The 22,864-nt window shown below is 37.5% G+C and overlaps 1 protein-coding gene across 2 annotated transcripts in view; it reads right to left on the bottom strand.

Moving 5' to 3' along the window:
• Positions 1-3,719: 3,719 nt before the first annotated feature.
• Positions 3,720-22,864, bottom strand: part of ING3 (inhibitor of growth family member 3) — a 34,812-nt gene continuing 15,667 nt past the window's right edge. The window contains exons 5-12 of one of the 2 annotated variants that reach the window (XM_070423788.1): positions 16,071-16,167; positions 14,282-14,353; positions 13,381-13,500; positions 12,967-13,124; positions 12,252-12,445; positions 10,538-10,730; positions 9,361-9,399; positions 3,720-7,690 (exon numbers count right to left, since the gene is read on the bottom strand). In XM_070423788.1, the coding sequence (XP_070279889.1) occupies positions 7,574-7,690; positions 9,361-9,399; positions 10,538-10,730; positions 12,252-12,445; positions 12,967-13,124; positions 13,381-13,500; positions 14,282-14,353; positions 16,071-16,167 (990 nt within the window). In that variant the 3' untranslated portion in view covers positions 3,720-7,573. Of the gene's footprint in view, positions 7,691-9,360; positions 9,400-10,537; positions 10,731-12,251; positions 12,446-12,966; positions 13,125-13,380; positions 13,501-14,281; positions 14,354-16,070; positions 16,168-22,864 lie in introns of those variants that run through there. The other variant, XM_070423790.1, reaches the window with a different exon arrangement.

Below are 22,864 nucleotides of genomic sequence, written 5' to 3'. Positions count from 1 at the left end.
GCGGGGGGGGGCGGGGCGCCCTCAGCCCAGCCTGCACACTCTCCAATCCAGGAAATTCCTCTTGATCACCACTAACCGCCTCTGCCTGCCAGCCTGATCGCTCCCAACTGCCCCTCCCCTGCCCCGCTGGCCTGGTTGCCACTAACTGCTCCCCTGATGACCTGGTTGCCCCTTACTGCCCCCCCCCCACTAGCCTGGTCACCCGTTACTGCCCCTCTTGCCAGCCTGGTCACCCCCAACTGCCCCCCTGGGCACCCCAACTGCCCCCCCCACCGACCTGGTTACCCCCAACCGCCCCTCCTCCCCCACCGGCCTGGTTGCCCCACACAGCCTGCTGTTCAGTCGTTTGGTAGTCCCTTGCTAGCCCCCCTGCTGGCCTGGTCGCCCCATGCAGCATGCTGCTCAGTCATTTGGTTGTCCCTCACTAACTCCCCTGCCAGCCTGGTCGCCCCACTCAGCCTGCTGTTCAGTCATTTGGTCGTCCCTCACTAACCCCTCTGGCAGCCTTGTCACCCCATGCAGCCTGCCAGCCTGCTGTTCAGTTGTTACTATTACTGTGATGGTGTCCCCAACAATTTGCATATTCCTCTATTATTAGTATCCTATTTAATAAATACCAAATATGCAAATTGACCATCACACCATCACAAAGATGGCAGCGCCCATAGCCACAAGATCGTAGCGCCCAGTCCCCTCGGCCCCACTGGAGAACTCTAGTCCTTTCAGTCCTGCCAGGGGTGGCAGGCCCACGGTGCGGCCAGACCCGCCCTCAGCCCCCTAGCCCCCCAGGGCCGGCCTGAGGCGCAGGCAAGCCTCGGATGGCAGCTGCCCAGGGCTGCCTGAGGCTCAGGTAACCAGGGCCGGCCGAGGCTTGCGCTGTTGGCAGTGACAGCAGCAGAGGTGTGATGGGGGCATTGCCTTCCCCTGATGGCCGGCTCGCCTCCCACCCCTGAGGGCTCCCAGACTGTAAGCAAGCCGGCTTGAGGGACCCCCCTCCAATGCATGAATTTTCATGCACCAGGCCTCTAGTAGATATATAAAAAATATACAAATTTAGCTTTCTTTTTTCATATCATAGTATCAAATTGTGTTCTTTTACTCAAACAGATAACTCATTTGTTTCTCTGTAGATCTGCAATATTCCTTGGAATGATAATACATTTTAAAAATTGCCTCAAGAAAGTCACAAAATTTAGCTTGTTTCTTTTTAAAATGTAATCAACAATTCAGTCATCTATTTTTATTTTCAGAAAAGGTATTTTGAAATGTTTACAGTATTAAATTTGCTTCCTAAGAAACTAATGTATGTGATGGGGAAATGGGAGGTGGGTAGGTTTTGTCTTATCACTTTGATGAAGGCTGGCATTCATTTAGCTCAGTGGTTCTCAACCTTGGCTGCACATTAGAATCACCTGGGAATCTTTTTAAAATCCTGATTTCTGGGCCTCATCCTCCGGAAATTCTGTTTCTTTGTTACTAATGTTGTGGCCTCACCCCATAACAAAGAAACAGAATTTCCGGAGGATGAGGCCCAGAAATCAGGATTTTAAAAAGATTCCCAGGTGATTCTAATGTGCAGCCAAGGTTGAGAACCACTGATTTAGCTAATCTATATCTATAAAAGCCTAACATGAAAATTGTCCCTTCAGGAGTTCAACCAGGAGACCAGGAGTTCAATTGCTCGCTATGACGTGTGCTGACCAACAGGGGGTGGCACGGAATGAAGGAAGACCCTGGCCAGCAGCTGGGGAAGGGAGGCTCCGGCAGGCAGCTGGAGTGCCCCACTCAGCCCTGATCACTGGCGAGGCCTAGGGACCCTAACCATGCGAGAATTTCATGCATCCGGTCTCTAGTCTGGGTGATAAGAAGGAAACATTCTTTGACAAGGTTTTTTGGTCACAGGTATACCACATAAAGTCAAAAGATTACCTCTATATCTAAAACATATGATCTCTGAGATATCAGCTTAATTTTTTTCTTGTTTTCAACAAGAGAACTGGACTGGTCTTTTAACATATATAAATGACAACAATAGGTAAAGTGAGACCATCTTTTGGCACACTTGAGAAGCCCATTAAAAAAAAGTCATCAGTCATATTAAAGATAAATACAAAATGCTTCAAGGATATGAATATGGGGAAGACATACTAAAACGTTCTACTAACTAGTTATAATATTAGTAAATCATTCTAATGAACTGACTCATATTTATGCTCGGAGTTACTTGGAAATATTCCTGACTGGCCCCTTGTATTGCATTTGACCTAGAAAACTTTTTAAAGTAACTTGGTAACTATTACAATTGTTCTTATTTTCAACACGGAGGGTCCCTCTCCTGGGGTAGATTTAACAATGCAAAAAGAATTAAAATATGACCATTGCTTTTCCCCACAACTGATGTTAAATTTGTGAATGTTTTAAATTAGTTCATTATTGGAGACTAGCACTTACATACGAAGGGAGAGAAAGATAGAAACATCAATGATGAGAGGGAATAACTGATTGGCTGCCTCCTGCACGCCCCCTACTGGGGATCAAGCTGGCAACCCGAGCATATGCCCTTGACCGGAATTGAACCTGGGACCCTTCAGTCCACAGGCCGACGTTCTATGCACTGAGCCAAACCAGCCAGGACAGGAAAACTACTGTAGGTCCTCGGGTTACGTCGGAGATCCGTCCCTATGGCACGACGTAATGCGATTTTCGCCGTAAGTCGGAATCCACCTACATAACCACCTACGTCACTCACATGGAGCACATACACAGCAGTAATGACGTGAAACAGTAAAAAAAAATTTAAAAGAAAGGTAACAATTCCTGACCTTTACTTGGGGTAAATAAATAATAAAAAACATAAAGCACCTATGTACATACATCAAAATGACGGAACTTTTTTTTTTATAGTGTAAATGGGAGATGGCGACATAACCATAAAACGATGTACGTTCAGGACTGCCTGTATTCTTATTCATTAGAGTAGGCAATGAGGAATAGAATGAGAAGAAGCAACATGCACACAAGCATACACATTCCCCACACTCACTCACCACACTGGCTTCTGAAACTGTTAATAAGCAGCAGGAAAATGAATGATTATAATGCCTCTTTTGCCATCAGTAAAGAAAATAAAAAGAGGCTATGACTTAACTAAAAACTGAATCATATGGCTCTAAAGAATTTATTAAGAAATTAAATTTATTTCAAAAAACATTTTGATATATCAAAGTCTCTAATAATTTCTTAGTTAAGATATTGACTTATAAGATATACATGACTTACTACCTTAAAATATAAATGGCCAGAGGGAATATGCCTCTTTTTTATGACAAACTTTAATTACAATAAAAAAATACTGAAGTCAGTTCATAACTTTAAATTTTAACTTATTTCTCTGTAGCAGAATCAAATCATGAATATTAAGATCCTGGGTCAGAAAGCACAATCTGCTTAAATATTTTAGATTTATCATCTAAAAAGGAAATCTAAAAATCCTGACTAGCAATTCTAATTTGTAGTGTTTCAAAATATGGGAGAAAAGGTTAATCTTAAGTATAGAATTTAAAAAATATTTCCAAGTTTAGATAATTAACTATTGTCAGTCTATTTTATAATCTTTTTTTTTTTTTAATCCTCACCCAAGGATGTTTTTTCCATTAATTTTTAGATTTTTAGATAGTGTGAAAGCAGGGGATGGGGCGGGGGGGGGGGGGGGGGGGGCGGAGAGGAGGACAGAGAGCAAAACATCAATTTGAGAGAGACACATCAATAGGTTGCCTACCACATGCGCCCCAACCGGGCCAGGGAACAAACCTGCAACCCAGGTATGTGCCCTTGACCGGGAATGGAACCTGTGACCCTTTGGTGCACTGGCCGATGTTCTCCACCGAGTCACACGGGCCAGGGCTGATTTCATCATCTTATTTAAAAAATGCTGCCCTGGCGGATGTGGCTCAGTTGGTTGGGTGCCATCCTGTGCACCAAGAGATCGTCGGTTCAGTTCCTGATCAGGATACATGCCTGGGTTGTGGACTCAATTCCCGGTAGGGGGTGTGCAGGAGGCAGCCCATCGATGTTTCGTTGTCACATTGATGTTTTTCTCTCTCTCTCTCCTTCTCCCTTCCTCTCTCTCTAAAAGTCAATACAAACATAAAAAAATGCTGTTTTATTAAACTGTTAAATAATAACAATATAATGTATTTAACCAACAATAAGTAAATGTCACTACTATTCCTATTAACAAACAATTCCATGGCACAGTGACCAATGTTCTTCCTGAAGAGACTCTTGCCCAGATTCTGGCTTCGTTCCCTGACCTGACACATCTCTCTACCCCATGTCTACCCATTCCTGACTACTTTTAAGTTCCCAGAATGTATGTGGCTGTTGAACAATCTCTTCTGCCTTGAAAACCGTCTCTACTATCCATCTTTAGGAATCAGTTCAAATGAAACCTCCTAGGTCAAGTCTCCCAGTGTTCCCAGAGAGCTGTGTATACTCATACACTATCATGTGTATCAAAATACCGCAGCTGGCCCTAACCGGTTTGGCTCCGTGGGCAGAGCATTGGCCTGCGGACTAAAGGGTCCCAGGTTCGATTCCAGTCAAGGGCATGCACCTTGGTTGCGGGCACATCCCCAGTAGGGGGTGTGCAGGAGGCAGCTGATCGATGTTTCCCTCTCATCCTTGTTTCTAACTCTCTATTCCTCTCCCTTCCCTTTGTTAAAAAAAATCAATAAAATATATTTAAAAAAAGAAAAAATACCGCAACTGTTTGAGGACATGTCTGTCCTTGCCACTTCCCACAGGAACACACACAAACACACACACACCTGCATTTCTGTATTCTCAACGTTTAGGTGCTTAATGTTTGTAAAATTATAAGCATTTTCTAGGGCATCTTTTCTCTTAAAGCCCATTTGTTGGAAGATTTCTTTTTAAACATGTGAGAGTTGAATGTCTACATTCTATTATGTCTACACATGCAAAGAGTATCTTACCCCTTCCAAACCAAGTATACTGGTCATTTATTTTTCTAAGGTTGAATTAATTCATTAGATCAAGAAGACCATTTTTGAGGTCTAAGGACAAAGGGCACTATTGCTGTATCAGCCTAAGGTTGCTAAAAATCTAAAATAGGTACAATTTGCTTTAAAGGAGAAAAGAGCAAAAAAATTTAACTTCCCTTAAAAAGAATGATTGTATGTTTATCAAACACTCAGCTTCATTTAGGCATTTAATTAAGCCATTTATTGCTTCAAGTGTGTTACCATGAACATTTTAATATACACTCCACAGCAGTAAGGCCTCAATTTTCCCCACCTATAAACTGTGAACCCACATTTGTATTTTTTTTATGCCACCAATTGTTACATGAGTTTTGTACACAACAGAGATTTTTGAATGTGTATTTGATAATACCAAAAATGCTCATCATACCCCTTGTCAATGTCACAACAAACACTAATAGTTGGCCACATTATTTTTGATGAGGTAGTTCCATGTCTGGCTATCTGAGATATAAACAGGTTCCACCCATTATTAAATAACTGCACAAAGTTTTGGTTTACTTCTTTATACACACGTCACAAAATAGTCAATGTTTGAGTTGAAGATTTGTCAAAATGTTTTCGGAGTGATTTGGGAAGCAGTGGAATTCACATACTGAAAAGGGCTGTAGCAGCTGGAAGTAGGGATGTTCCTGACTCTGACAAGGAACTTTCTCTGAAAATAAGGCTGAATATAAGGCTTTATCCTTTGACCAATTCCTATAATACAAATAAGTTTGGGAAAATCATTACATTTAATTAGAACATTAAACAATAACACTAAGCATCTCCAGGCAACATGCTGATAAGCTAATTGAATACTACGTTATATATTATTTCTTAAAGATTTATAAAATTTCCATGAAATATTGAGTACCACCAAACTGTGATACCAGTGATACTATGAAATCATGGTAACCCACAAATGAACCTAACTTAGCTTTATGGGCTGTCCAGTTATAAAACAGACTGCAGCAGCTCAGAGCTGTGGCATTGGGAAGCTGGAAGAGAACTTTGAAATCCCCTATCTAACCCAAACCCTTTGGGTAGCATTGCATAGACGTCACAGTTTTCTGAATAAGTTCTAAGAGGCTCATAAGTAGTTTTCATTAAAGTAAAAATCTGATGTACCCAGTACGTTTTGATATAAAAAATATGACATAATAAATATTTTAAAAGCTTTAAGGATTTTTCTACTGACCAGACTCAATAGTATGCAAAATTTATAATTTAAATAGCACCTATAGAATAAAACCATAGAAGTGCTTTAGAGACTTCCTACAGCTAGCATCACCCTGGTTTAGTAAGGCCCAGAGTGATTAAAAAATTGAATTAACTGTCATACTAGTATATGGTAAAATAAAAAACAGAACTGAATTTTAAGCTCCAATCCAGGGGTCGCTTTACTTAAATTGGCCACACTGCCTTAAGTCAAATATCTATAACCATCATTTTCATTTTACCTGCTGTAATTAGACTTCTTTCATGTCCTTCCAACTGAAGGAAAAGTCAGAGAGATGATCTAAAAAAATACATCTGCATTTCAAATTTACATTAAAAATGTCTTTCCCTTATTTTCACATCACAAATTCTAAGCATTATTAAAGAAATCACAGATTAAACAGCTTTCTGTGTCCTGGGCCTCAGTCCTTAGATTATGAAAATTGGAATTTAATTAGAATTGAGAAACTTTCATTAAGTGTGTAAAGTATAAATACAAGTACTTTTTTAAAAACTTTATTTTAACACCTAATACAATTCCAATTTTAAGGATTACTTGCACAAAAAAATAAACACATTTGGTATAAAAATGTATCACTTTAATACCCTTTCCCCTTCAGCCCCTCCCCTCCCACCCTCATGAACTGCACTCAGTCTGGATGTAGAGACATAGAAAGACTAATGGCACAGATTAGCTTTTACCTACAGGAGTTTCTGTTTATGTACCCAGGTACTCTAGAGGACACCAGCTCACTTTATCACATGAACCACTTCCTTCAGCCTGCTGAATGTAGTTTCACAAAGAAACAAAGCTTATTATAAAGGCATTTAAAAAACCATTATCTTAAATTCTTTTTAGAAGCACTACCTTTTTTTTAACCATTTATATACAGTATTACATAACAGCTCTGGAGTGCAGTACATGCAGCAGAACATACCTGTTGAATATAAAATACTTTTCTTAAAACCTTCATCGTTGGAATTCTTAAAGTCTAAATTATAGAATGCCCATTACTTTGTGAAAACGGCTGAGGAATACAAATGTCTGCATATGTTGGCCACTGAAAGAATCCAAGGCTAACTGGAATAATATTCATAGCACACCAGGAGTGCATAAATAATTTACTTACATTATTAAAATACAACCCATAAAATTCAAGTTCAAGATCTTACAGGATTGCCTATGTAAATCCTTTAAGTGGTTGCCTGGAAATGCACTGTATCTTCTTTCTCTTTTCTTCTCTTTTAAAGTCCTATATAAAATGTTTAGTTGAAGTCTTACTCTTTCCCAAATGAAATGACCATCTTTATTTGTGCCGACTGCCTCTTCTCTTCATGGCAGCAGTACACTGTGGACAGTACCATTTTCCTTTTGGTGCTTCTGTCAACCCAACGCATCCATAATGGAACCATTCTATAGGGCACTAGAAAGCAAAATTGCAAAGAAGTTTTTAGTTCTTCTAAAGATTAGGGAGTATATTAAAATATGTCCACTACACCAAATATTAGATTAATGGAAACATAATGTTTAGATCTAGGAGCTGATTTATAAACAACACGGTCCAACTGATAAGCTTCAGAGATGAGGCAATGGAGGCACAGAAAAATTATGCACCTTTGTTAACTGAGATTCATGTAATCTATTCCCATAATTCTAAATAATGAACTAAAATTTACTAATTTTCATTTTCTTGGAGAGTAAGTTGATACCAGCTTTTAAAGATAAGAAGTGAGATGGGTCTCTTATGTAAAAGAAAATTTATTTTAAAGATTTTATATAATACTAGAGGCCCGGTGCATGAGATTCGTGCACTGGGGGAGGGGGTGGTCCCTCAGTCTGGCCTGCACCCTCTCGCAGTCTGGGAGCCCTCAGGGGATGTCAGACTGATGGCTTAGGCCCGCTCCCCAGTCGGACATCCTTAGCGCTGCCGCGGAGGCAGGCTTCTGGCTGAGCAGCGCTCACCCTGTGGGAGTGCACTGACCACCAGGGGGCAGCTCCTGCACTGAGTGTCTGCCCCCTGGTGGTCAGTGCGCATCATAGCAACCAGTCGTTTGGCCGTTCGGTCAATTTGCATATTACCCTTTTATTATATACGATTCAGCTTTATTCGCTCCCATATGGAGTAGAATAAGCTACTTGTAATTAGAGACATAAAGGAATGCCCTGGCTTTCCCTTTTGGATAAACCCATTCCTAGATATGCAGAGAGGAAAAGTGCTGTACTCTGCAATATATTAGGTAGTTCTACACTTCCATAGGAAATCTTAGCATTCAGAAGAGTGTAACTGAGAATGAGAGAGATCAGAATACGATAGGTTAATCACAGATATCTTATTTGTCATTTCCACTAACTGCCCAGGAGACAGTTTCCAATGGTGTTCTTGAAATGCTTGGGCAATACTGTTTTACAGTATTTCAAAGTATCTAGCCAACCCTGCTCAATCTTTACATTTCAACACTCATGAGTAGGATTTCTATAGAATTCAGAGTTGTTACCCCTCTGGAGTAAAAGATGGACAAAAGAGTTATATGAAAGTAAGGAGGGAGTGAAAATTACTAAACAAACATATTCTCAGCATTCAATAAAGAGTATCTCTAATCAAAAGTAAGCTTTCAAAAGAGGAGCAATTTTAAGACTCCTTTTTTTATATAAGTGATTTTTTTTATATCAGCTGACACCTGCAGAGTACAATAGGACATACTACACGAATGGGAGGAAAACAATCTCACATTAGATGCTAAAATCCCCACCCTTCACCTAAGCATCATGCTAATTCTTCACTGTGGTAAGTGATTTGGATTCTAGCAAACACAATATTCTTTAGCAAAGGGGGAGAGGGTGTTCCTAATTTTCATACAATGTAACACCTTTTTGAGAAATACAATTTGCATAAAACCATAAAATTAGCTTTAAAAATTAAAATAGGGAACACATTAAGAGACACTATCCTATTTTGGGGAAGAATATTTCTAGCACTAATATGACATAATTAACGTAACTGCAAACTGTTTTCTTAGACCAAAAGACACAATAAAAATATTCAAGTAATAATGTGATTTTTTTCATTCCTGAATAGAAAAATGTGATACTTACATCTTGATTATCGCAGCCTACCATCTCACCATAGGATACCTGGTTAAAGAAAAAATCTTATTATCACTACAGAACAAGCAACCAAATCCAAATTAACTGTTTATGATACTATTAGAAAACGGAAATACACTGAATATACACTTGCATTAAGAAACAGGGTACAGAGATTTATACATTTACCTAGTTTTTCCAAAAGACTTTATGGAGGTGGAGGGGAAGACACACAGAAATTATATGCCCTTTGAAAGCCTGAAAGAACCTGCTCTGTGGGAGTCATCTCTGTGGATGGTTCCTTTATTAAAGACCTTAAGTTTCTTTCTTGGTTACTTACCTGCTTCGGTTTTAATTTTTTCTTGGGTCACATTAGATCATCTACATTTTAGCAGTCAACAGTCCATTTCATTGAAACTTCTAAACTCATGACCTATTAAATGTCCTTTATCATTTTCCTTTTTGCTGTTCACTGCTAGTACTTTATAGCACAACTTCCTAACTCCTGAATTCATTGAAGTTCTCAATGGACTGGATAATTTTCCAGAAAAGGCAACTAGATGGCATACTTTCAGATTCTATGGACATGAACAATAACTTTACTCTGGGTGACAGTTTTTGGGGGAACACTCAAATTTCTCCCTCAAAGTTCTACATACGTATTTCATCAACTTCTGATTTTTAGTGTTATGGAGGGGAAATTGTGGGTGAATCTGATTTTGTTCTTTTGTAGGTAACCTACTTTTATTTGCCAAGATTTATACAAGATTTCCTTTCCTTAACCCAGGAATAAAATCAGTCAGCACCTTCATCTTGGATTACCCAGTCTCCAGAACTGTGAGGAATAAAGTTCTGTTCTTTAAACCACGCAGCCTGTGGTATACTATGATGGCAACACGAACAGACTAAGACAATATGCACGTGGGATATGTAGTAGTGGTACATCAAAATGTTTAATTACAGGTTACATCTGAGGGCTGAGATTATGGGTAACTTTCATGTTTCTTTATACTCTTTGTATTTACAACAAGCGTCATTTTTATAAAAAGCTGGAGAAAATTGTATACGTATAAAAAAAGCAAGGGTATTTTAACTGGAGTAAAAATAGCACTTGAAAAAAAAAAAGAAATTGTTTTTTCCTAGTTTGTTCAGATTATGCTTTTATAGACACAGGCCAGACTTTTACCTGATTACAGATGCAATATCGTGGTTCATTTGGGTCATAAGTCCAATCGACCTGACTATTTGAATCGGATTCTGGTACTACTGTTGCTTGTTGAGAGATTTCTTGTACAACAGTTGATGATGAAGAACACGATGACAAGGAAGAGGAGGAGGAGGACGAAGATGATTGCTGGCTTGAAGACTTGTTGTTGTTTCTGAAAAAACAGCATCAGTTTTATTTGCTCAGCATCCAGAAGTTACCTGAGAATAACTACTAAATAAAAGTGGTATGAAATCAAATATATCAATTAATGTTTAAGATTAAATTAATCTGATAGTTTTAAAAGCATAATCATTTAGAACAACAAAGAGCAACATTTTTCATAATGATTTATTTTTCTTTAAAATTTTTTGCTATCTGGAGAATAAAGATATTCAAAAGGAAATTTTTTTCAAAATATTTCAGAGTTTTTAAAGTAATTTTTTAATCAGTTACTATTTATTATTGACTTAAATTGTAGGCAGTATCTTTAAGAATTAGTATTAGTTATGGCTCTCTTACAGATATTCTTTGTATTTTTAAGCACACTGAATAGTCTTCATCAAAATCTAAAATACAAAGATGTATACAGAAGCATTTGGTGAGAATGGCCAGTGTGGCTCAGTGGTTGAGTGTCCTCCCATGCACCAAGAGGTCACTATTCGATTCCTGGTCAGGCACATGTCCGGGTTGCAGGCTTGATCCCCAGTATGGGATGTGCAGGAGGCAGCCGATCAATGTTTCTCTCTCATCGATCTTTCTCTGTTTCTCTCTCTCTCTCTCTCTCTCTCTCTCTCAAATAAAAAAAAAACATATTTTTAAAAAAAGCGTTTGGTAAAAATGATCATGATCATCAACCAATGTGTGAATACTTACCTGTGTAGGACAGGAAACCAAAAGTTTTAAAATTCACAAGTAACTTACCATTATCTGCATGCTAATTCAATTGTAAAAATACAAAAATTTATCACTGGCAGTTGTGATAAATTTGGGTCATTAAGATTAATTAATTTTTAAAATACTTAGCACTTTTGTGGTAATTTTACATTGATCATTCTTTCAGGGACTTACAAAAATAGACTACATTAAAAAATTATAATACAATTATTAGGTAACTAATTCTGTTGGCCTAGCATTTGAACTTTCATTCTGTATGAACACCTAGCATATGCAGGTACTTAGGACAGACATTGCCAAGTACCATTGTTTTCATATTTAAAGTCAATACAATCATCCTAAGAGTATAATATACAAAATCTAGGGATATATTCATAATTTCAATTTTGGGGACATAAAACCAAGAATTAAGACAGCTTGTTCTTAATCAAAATGAAGAATCTTATTTAAAAACAAAAAATTCCCAGGATTTAATTTGTATTTTATGTATTAATTTGCCTAAAATAAGAGGTTATAAATGAAGAAAGTTTCATAAAATGGTTTATCCTAACGAATAAAAGAAAGTAAACAGAAATAATTAATAAACCCAGTTTATGACTAGAAAAATTAAAGACTCTTAACCCTTTCTAAAGACTTTACCTCTTGAAAGTACGGCAGTATGAATGACAATGCCATGCCTTTTACCTCTCCAAGCATCCCGACCCCTCATATGCTGCCCCTGTTTGACATGAAAGCCAGGGGATGCCTGCCAGCTGCAGGCTTGGTAAAGGGGCAGGGCTCTCGTAGCAATAAGACTTACTTGCTCTTTCTCCCACTCCGTGAGTCTGCTGCTGATGAACTGGCATTCTGTGTCAATGTAGTCATGAGCGCTGAAGATGATGAAAAGCCAGCTGTTTCCCTGGGCATGGAAAACTCTTTTCCCAGCTGAAAGTCATTATTTTTAAAAGCTTCATAACTGGCTTTTAAACTTGATGTCCTTCGGCCCTCTTTCATCTTGAATAGACATTCATTGATAGTATTAATATACATACATATGTAGATTGTCTTTCTTAAGTATTACTAGTTACATTACTTTGGTTTAACCAATTCTACTTTATTTTGTTTAAACCATTTTCATCATTGTAATTTTAAGCTATTTTGTGTAAAGAATTTAAAATCAAGGCAACCTACGTTCTGAGGCTACAAAGAACGCCCTGGAACAGGTAGATAGAACAAAGTATTGTCCTAGCAGGTGCTGTGGGTCATAGTCAAGAACATGGACATCATGAACAATTACTGTGAGAAGGAATCTGCGTGAGACTGTATGAATCTATTTTTTATTTTTCATTATCAATCAAGTAATTTCTGCATGTTCATTTCTTTAAATAAAATATCAGATATCATAAAACTATGACTTAAAAATGAACCTGTGCGATTAAGAAAACTTCTTGTCCACACCTAGTTGTTTCTACTAGAATTTGCCAATATTTCGAACAAAACGAAACACCTTGTTCCACACCTTTTCCATTTTTTACCTGAGCTGTAGCTTGAACTGCCTGAGCAGCTGCCATGGTAATTGCCCCTGCACCAGTTCCTGAAGATAATGAGCCAATATTATAGGAGGCCAGAGGTTGGGAGGAATTCACATTGTAAGCATTGTTGGATGAGGCCGTAGAATTATTATTTCGACAACCTGTGTAGAATTAAAGAATAAATAGAAATGGTCAGAGAGAACATAATGTTAGTGTGTTTAAAATACTTTATTTCTCACAACAGATATAATCATTAATTTAAAATTTTCATGTCATATTTTTCCTTTTTCTTCTTTCTCCTTATGTAGAAATTAACCAGGTAAAGAATCTGTATATACATTAATCCTGAGTGCTTTAATTTCCCCTTATTTTAACATGAACAAGCAAAAGCAACCAATCACATTTAAGAATACTTACCTAGTGTATTTTCCTTAGAGGCGTCGGATGTTAGGGTAGATAGAAGAGCTTCAGATTTAAACTTCTTTTCAGGAATATGATCTGTTGTCGTATGGTGAGAAGTTGGATTATACTTCCTTTCTGCATATAAAGAATCCATGTGTTTTTTAACTTTAGAGAACTATAGACAATGCATAATACTTCATTTAGTTATAAACTGGTACATTTTATGATCTGAGTTCCTCATGATATACAGAACATTATGTTTTCTTATAAGAGGACAAACAGAACTCTCTATGTTACATGTTTTATCAAGAGCAAACTTCTTAGACATTTAAAAAAAATTTTAGCAGGAACGTACTGAAGTTAATTCATCGATGCACAATGGGTTCACATGTAGCATGAGGGAAATTCTATTTTGAAAACATTATCTACAATTTAGATAAATTTTCAATCAACTCTTCTATCATGTCAAATTGATTTGTCAAAAAATGCAGACAGTCATCAAGCCAACTGACTACCATTCACTTAGTCACTAAGTGAAACATTATTTCTGCCAAGCAGTAGACTAAGCACTGGAGAAGCAAGAATGAAAAAGACAAAGAGCCCGCCATGGAGTACTTTGCTGTTTGTCTTAGGTATTTGTGTGTAGGAAGTATACGCTGCTATTAGTACCATACAGTCTTCCTCTATGGATTTTAGGGAAAAACAGATCCCCGTTCCCAAATCAAAGATGCTTTTCCCAAGTGAAGAAGAGAAGTCTGCCAATAATTGCAATGACAAACATATATCTAACGAAAGAAAAGGAAGGGAAAGATACTTATGTCTCAATCAGTTGTGTAGATCTAATAATAAAATATACAGGTAATATGAGCTTTTAATTCTATTTAAAATTTTATTTGCACTAATAAACCAAACTTACTTTCCACTGGAGTATGTGAATGAGCATGGTGATTGTTCACTGGCTGGGAAGGAGTATCTAATTCCAAAGATCCTGAAAAAAGAAAAAAAATGACAGAGATTCACTGTCATTAACTGTCACCACAGAACTTTACATGTCAATCAACTACAGGTACTGTGTACCCTCACTCTGCAGAGGACTAGCAAACTCTGATGTATATGCCTGTGTCACTTTAGTCAAACACATTAGGTCACCACTGCCAATTTCACCCTGAATCAATTGCATACTTTCTGTAAACAGTAAGTAATCCATTTCTCAATATTCACCTTCAGTACAAAACAGGTCAAGGCATGCTAATTTCGATTAAGGGAATGCACAACAGTAGGTACCAAATAAGTGGATGAATGGATATTATAACTCTTTTCTATTGGAGATCCTAAAGTATTAAGCAACGGTACATTACTGTACAAAAGGAAATTCTTTGATCACTAAAATGACCTAAGATAGTAAAGGGATTTTGCTTGTGAAAAGTGAAGCATAGAATCTAACGCCAAGCTTTACAATACTTTTAAATAAATGTTCTGTGTTTATTGTGATCCCTTGAGATGAAATTGTGGCAGGGCATAGGGTGGTTCAGTTTCTGTATCTTGATCCAATTTAGTTTCATTTGTCTGTGTCCTCATGAGGATGCTTTGTGAACCTTCCTGCAGTACTGAATAGGCATGAATTTCTGTTACGGTGTGTCAAAAAAAAAAAAAAAATCAAAGCAGCTAAAGGACATTTTATTTTGTCTCAAAATACTTATTATTATCAGATAGGGTTCCCCTGGAATAAAAATATCACAACTAAATTAAATGATCATCTAAATTGATGGATCCATTTTGAATACAGCTATGATTCACACCTGGCTGCTTCTCTAGTTAACAAAAGTATATTAACAGAGTATATCAACAGAGATATATAACCTAACACTGTAAGTAAATTTTTCGGGTGTGTGTGTGTAGAAATATGTACATGTTCTTGCCACTGAAATGCACCAAGTAAAAAAGATGTTTGAACCCTTAAACTAGATTCTAGTAGAAATCAGCCACAATACTGATTTAGCTCACTAACATTTAGCTGGTGTCTACTCTGGGCTTAACACCACACCACATGTTTTTATGGACATCACCTATTGGAATAAATGCTAAATTAGTTTAAAAAAACAAAGCTTATGTCTCCACTTTTGGGAAATCTCCTTAGTTAAACCCAAGAAGTTATAAGGGTAACTAGAGCAAGAGATCAAGCTGAGAACCTTGCAAAGAAATACTAAAATGGCTTCTCACAGATCCGAGAAAATTTAGAGGAAAGAGACAGGACTGTGGAGCCTATTAAAATTTTTCTTATTAACACAGTTGAGGAAAAGCCTTAAAACGATTCTTAAGGAGAAATAATAACCTTCAAAGCTTACAATTTATACAAAGGCTAAAGGGCAGGGCAAAGTCAATACATTTCATGACAAATGGATGACTTGTCTCTAGATGGTTATTTTTCTTTAAATCTCTGCTCTTACCATTCAGCTTACTAGCATATCTGCATATTAAAAATGGAATGACTTCACATTTTATTTTCATAGCCAGTGAGAATATTCTATGTTATCTCTCTCCGTTTCCATGACCCAAACAGTTTCAACTGCCAAGGCCCAAGCTCTCCGACCTGGTTGCCACCATCCACCGAGCGCAGGATCTGAGAAGTCTCCATGGGCCCAGTTCTCCTCAGTGACTTGTGCACATACTACCCAACATGGATGGGAAACGTAAATTTTACTTACGCCTCTCTAATATTTCTGTAATTCCAGCATTATCAGCTTCCAGCTCCATTTTAAACTTAGCGAGTTCCTGATCCAGCTTTCTCAAGTGTCGATCTACCTGTTTCAAAGAAGATCAAAGATAACCACCAACATTTGGGACACTATTAAAGTGTCAGTTTAATGAGGAAACCTACATCTTTGTTTCTGTTAATGATTCTGTTTTGCATCCTTGAGCAGATCGATTAACCTATACTTCAGGTTATTCATCTATAAAATGAAGATGCTGGCTAAATAATCTCCGAAGTCTCCTTTAATAAATTTTCAGTTTTAAGAAAGCAGAATTGCAATTTGTTAGAAAATGTCTGAAAAAAGTGGTATATAAAAACGAAAGTAACAATGATATTAGGGATTTGGGGGGCAGGGAGGTGCAGGAGGGCTGGTATGCCCTGGGTTACTTTTAGCCTGATCTGACCCTACTCAGAACAAGGCCGTCCACACGGCCATGCCACATCGTTGTTATTTAGAATGAGCAATGAAAGACCCTCAGTCTGCAAATAAAGAAGCTATGATATTCTATACATACATTTCTCTAAGGCAGGAAAGTGAGACATTTATGTAAAGGGTTGAAACAAAAGGAATTTTTAGCCAGAAAACTACATTCCTCAAAGAGCCCGGTTAAAATAGTTTTACTATAAAACTACTGACCTTGTGAAGGTGGCAAATTTTATTTTCTCATTCACCTAGAGATCTTTTGACTGATTTCAGAAAATTATATGATACCTCAAACTAGCAACAAGTCTTCATTTATTTTTTAAGCTTAGTATTATTTTTTCAAATGTACTACTTTGAAGTGAAAGAAAAAAATCATAAATTCTTTGAAAAAATATTCATGTTGCATTATTGACAACCGCTTTTTCAAACTCTAATTTCCCACAGGATCACTGTTATAATTAGTAACCTTCTTACAAATATCAAAATGCCTCTGGTACCTTACAAGATCAAAAACTTTAAGAATTTCAATTAAATAATGTGTATCTAAAATAAGGGGGCGGAGGGGAGAAAAGTAGGAGACAATTTGTGTGTTAGATACCAGGTAAAGTGCTTGATGCATTAGATGGTCTGTCTTTTCTAGCCCTCCCTCTAACCTTCTGAGATACATTATAATTGTTTCTACTTCATAAGAAGAAACTAAGGCTCATAGGGATTAAGTCAATAGTTCCTGTATTACCGAAATGAGATTTAATGCTGATCTATATGTAATAAATTGTGATTCACCATTTATGCTTAACATTGTCCTCTGAACTTATATATGCAGAAGCCAACTGTTGTTGTTTTTTAAACTCAGAGTAATATAATTCAATTTGAAAAAATAGGAATATTATCTTATTATTTGTATTTTGTATATTAAAACAGCAACCACTGGGGTGTTGGTTTGCGATTTTTCAATAATTTAAAGCCCAACTGTCCCTCCATCTTCACACACAAGTTATTTTTCAGAGCTTGGTTGTAATTACAATATTTAACATCCTATAAGGTCAAATATTATGGACACTTGCTCCTATTCAAAGAACCTGCAGGTGATTGAGCATCCTTTCAAAAAATAAAGTGTGAACACAGACCTCAGTTATTCAAGAATATATTTTACATTGTCAAAATTTAATCTCAAGGGAAATCAGAAAAAAATACTCATATTTAAATCCCAAGACCACTTAATCCACCACTTTTCCTACCTACAATTATACTACTAATAAATACTGAGTTCTTATTATGTGCTTATCACTGGGTTACTTGGAAGACACATGACGTATGAGAGAATCCATCTTCATAATAATTAGAATGTAGCTAACAAATCAATATTTATATATTTTAATATAATAAAGTTTTGAAATATATCTTTATTCTAGATCTAACAAATAAGCAACAGCTGAAAAAGGGTCAGAAGTAGCACCCCAAAAAATAAAACATTGGGCAGAATAGACACAAAGGAAGTATGAATGTTAGTGAAGACTGGGTGGCATTCAAATAGACAGAAAAGGGAGTAATAATTAGAAAGTAGAGAGACAGGAAGACAAATAGTATTCTTAGAGAAAAAGAAAGTAAAGTATGGTGTGGCCTGTAGCAGGTGTATATGGTATAGAGAGGAAGAGCGCTGGAATCTCGGTTGGGAGAGTGGGGTCAGGGGGAGAGGAAGACATCACACACTTCACTCACTCCATCCCTGCAGTTAAGATTGCTTTACTAACGAAAGACAGTGCTGATAAGGTTTATTATGCCTGAAAGCATGGAAAATAATGATGAGAATTTCCAATACTAGATAGTTCAAAAAAAAGCAATGGAACCCAAAGAATTAATAACTCCAAAATCCAAATTCATAACTAAAATAAACCAACACAGAAAAGCCTTAACTACACTGTGGTGGGCAACTTCGTAAAACTGCTTCCAATCATTCCCACCTCCTGGTATGTAAAAAAGATTACAAATTCATTTGTTAGGTATTTATTTATTAGCAATTATTAGTTAGTGAGGATTTTCTTAGCTTAACCATTCCTACTAAATCAAATTATAAGTTAGAAGGTTGTTCACAATATTTAATTTAAGCTATAAAGCACCAGGATATTTAGTATTAAGCAGCCCTAGCAAGAGCTTAATTAAACTTGACTGCACTCTATAAAGTGCTCTCCCCTACCTACATGATACTGAATGATTAAAGCATCTATTCTAACTGATCATAATGGCCCCACAGTTTACGGACAAAGCAAGAACCTAAGTTACGCCACCCCTGCACACACCCCTAACCCCATAAGATGGATTTACAGCAGTAAAGAGGGTACTGATTCAATTGACCATAGATTACTAACACAAAGCTGACTAGACTCCAATTATTGCGTTGTTCCCCACTTAATGTCAACAAATGCTAGCAATAAGTTTCCTTAAAGCCAAAAAACATATCCTATAACACCAATCATCGGTGCTTTAAATTTAAATCTATTATCCTTTTTCTGACCTCTTTAGAGACAAAGGAAATTCTCTCAACATTATTTAACATATTCATGATCATAAAGATGTTTAAGTCACAGTTGGCCCCTCTGCATGAAACAAAAAATCCTCATTCACTCTTTAACATTCTTCCATAGTTGTAATCCTTTATTCTCTTTCGACTCTCCCAGTGTTCTAATATTCAAATTTTCATGTGTCCCTGAGGACCCAAACCAAACTAACTACATATAGCTTTGTAAAAGTTTCTACATGATTAACGGTTCTCAATATGGTCAAATTCTAAAATTTAGATGCCTAGCTTACCCTTTCAAAATGAGCACTCAGTCCCTAAGTTGAAACCCAGGGCAAGAAGAGATAAATTTTTATCCATGAAAAGATCAGGTAATAGTGAATAAGAAGGATAAATTGGTGAAGAAAAAGGAACCTTGATGGCAAATTATTCCTCTGATAAGTCATGAAAATCATTCTTTCCATCTCTGAATTATATTTAAACTAGATGAAAATTTGATCCATCTTTAGGCTGAATCAAATACTTGAGGCCTTAGCACATAAACTACATCTAATCATCTTCCTAAAAGACAGTAAAGATAAGAGACAAATCAAAAGGTCAAACATATATTTCATTCATTAGAGTATCAGATGAAGAATTCTCAAATTTATAGGTAAAATGTGGGCCTGAAATATAATCATCTCAGGAATAGGTGAGGATATAAAAAAGAACAAGTTCAAGGGTAGTGGGCACTGTAACCGACTGCTAAAATCACTCAAGCATTAACTAAAAGCTCAAATTTTATCAGAGTATACATAAATGAACTTTATTAGGTACTGTAATCTAATGCAGCCATGACAGTGACATCTGGCTGAGGAACACAAACAATTGTATAATGATTATGAGTATCAAGATTCTAGAAGGAAATTATTGCAATAGAAGATAGATATTTTTTCTGTCAAATTTCACTAAAAGACACTGACAGTTTTAGTTATATTGAACCCTAATTCCATATATTTTTCATTTGCTGATATTTAGGCAGTCCAGTTTCTTTTTTTAATAAATATACAGTGCAGGTCATAGGAATAAAAAGTTTACCAATGATTTTAAAAGTAAACAAAATATTTCAATGAAAAATAATGCAATGAAATATTATGCTATAATAAAACATTGATGGGCAAAATCAAACACGATTATATACTAAATTGTTATAGCTTAAAATCTGTCAAAATAATACATGCTTACTTAAAGTTGCCATAAAATGTGTTTAAGCAAAGCATGTATCAATCTTCTCTAAGGTATAGTTCACTCCTCTGGTTAGAATCCTTCATTGGCCTCCCATTGCTTTTAATTTTTAAAAAATTTCCCATCACCATTTATCCCCTCTATGACCTCTTCCTCCTCCACCCCCCACTTCCCCTCCCAATCACCACACTGTTGTCCATGTCCATGAGTTCTCTACCTCTTTTTTTTTTTCTCTTTGACTCACATCACCACCCCCACCCCCACCCCACCCCCAGCACTAGAGCCATTTGCTTGGACTCTATCTATGAGTTTGTCTCTATTTTGCTTGGTAGTTCAGTTTGTTCATTAAATTCCATGAGTGGAATCCTATGGCACTTGTCTTTCTCTGACTGGCTTATTTCACTTAGCATGATGTTCTCTAGGTCCTTCCATGTTGTTGCAAAGGGTAAAATTTTCTTCCTTTTATGGCAGAGTAAATGTACCACAGCTTTTTTATCCCCTTATCGTGGGGAAGCACGGGTCTTGGTTGGAAAGTCTGAAAGGAGGAATCTCCAAAAGGTCGGAGGCCTCTAGGGGACCTTGCCAAAGGCAGCAGACCCTGCCTTGGCTTTTCCAAACAAGTCTGAGCCCCTGGGTGTTTTACTGGAATCTTCATGTTTAGTCTTTAGATGTCCTTACTTAAAGGACACTGCAGATGCATGTGTCTTCTCAAGAATGCTTACCCTACTGATAGTATCTAATAGTTAATTTTAGTTCAAGCTGTTGTTACAATAAAAGCCTGAGGAGGCAGGCAAACAGGGCTTTCGTTTCTCAAGACAAGCAGTCCCTTAGCCCTCTCTTTCACAGAAATGTGTGTCGCAGTAATCACTCATCTGTCACTCAGGGTCTGCCAGTCAGCCCTGGCACTTGTCTACTAATGGGCACTTAATTCTGGCTTTTGTAAATAATGCTGCAATGAACATAGGGGGGCATATATTCTTTCGAATTAGTGTTTCTGGTTTCTTCAGATAAATTCCTAAGAATGATATCGCTGGGTCATAAGACAGTTCCATTTTTAATTTTTTGAGGTAACTCCATACTGCTTCCCACAGTAGCTGGACCAATCTGCATTCCCACCTACAGTGCATGAGGACTTCCTTTTCTCCACATCCTCGCCAACACTTGTTTGTTGATTTGTTAATGGTAGCCATTCTGGCAGGTGTGAGGTGATATCTCCTTGTGGTTTTAATTTGAATTTCTCTGATGAATATTGATGTTGAGCATCTTTTCATATGTCTATTAGCATCTGTATGTCCTCTTTGAAGAAGTGTCTATTCAGGTCTTTTGCCCGAAAGACAACCCACTGAATGGAGAACATATTCGTCAATGATACATCTGATAAGGGGCAAATATCCAAAATTTATAAAGAATTTATAAAACTCAACACCAAAAAAAACAACAAACAACCCAATTAAAAACAGGCCCCATTGCTTTTAGAATAAAAACCATACTGCTCCATTGACTTGCATGGCCTTGCATGGGCTGGCTCCTGCCTGCCTCCTCTCATTCCACTCCTTTCTCACTATACTTCAGCCACACTGGCCATTTTCCTGGTTCATTCTGCCCTTTTTTCACCTCAGACTTTGCACTTGGTACTTCATCTCCCTGAAATGTTATTCCTTAAGCTTATCACATGGCTGGCTCTTTCTCATTTTCCAAGTATTACCTCAATTGTCACCTCTTGAAATTACATTTATCCTGAATATATTCTTAATAACTTCCCCCAGTTATGCATTCTTTTTTCTTCTCTCCATAATGTTTATACCCTTTATAGCACTTAGCAAAATCTAAAATAATCTTTATTTACTAGTTTGCTTATATTAATGAACTATCTGTGTCATTACTGCCCACCTACCACCAGTAACTGTTTATAGCTGGAGTTCTATAAATATTTGCTGAATGAAAGTTATACTCTCCCACTATGAAGAACTGAATCAGTGGAAGTACCATTGTCTACAGGTTGAATGATCTATGAATAAAAAGTACTGTAGTTTTACACTTACGCTATGTACCATCTACTCACCTCTCAAGTACATAGCATTCTAAGCTCTCAAATGTTAAATCCTGCCAGAATTTAACTTCTCTTTAATATTTGTAAAAACTTTCACTTGGATGTTTATTGTTGACTAGAGGCCTGGCACATGAAATTCATGCACGGTTAGGGTCCCCAGACCTGGCCTGCGATCAGGGCTGATCTTCCCCAGCTACCCGCAGCTGGCCCCGCCCCCTGCCGCTGCTGCCGCCAGTCTCCCTCTGTGTGTGGGGCAACCGGCAGGGTGATCGGGGCCTCAGCACTGCCCGAGTCCACCACCACCCACCCCCGGTTCCTGGTTCCCCATCGGGCGACTGGAGCCTGACAGCCCGGGGTTGGGGGAGGAACTGAGAAGTTGGCCAGCAAACCCTGATCGGGCGATCGGGACCTGCGGGCTAGGGGCAGCTCCTGCATTGAGCATCTGCCTCCAGGTGGTCAGTGTGCGTCATAGACAACCGGTCGTTCCACCATCTGGTCGATTTGCATATTACACTTTTATATAGATATATAGAT

This window comes from Myotis yumanensis, unplaced genomic scaffold (assembly GCF_028538775.1).
Source record: "Myotis yumanensis isolate MYYU_CA2020_CCGP unplaced genomic scaffold, mMyoYum1.0.hap1 SCAF_9, whole genome shotgun sequence".
In the NCBI taxonomy this organism is placed as follows: Eukaryota; Metazoa; Chordata; class Mammalia; order Chiroptera; family Vespertilionidae; genus Myotis; species Myotis yumanensis.
This window is presented reverse-complemented; position numbering and strand designations above follow the sequence as displayed.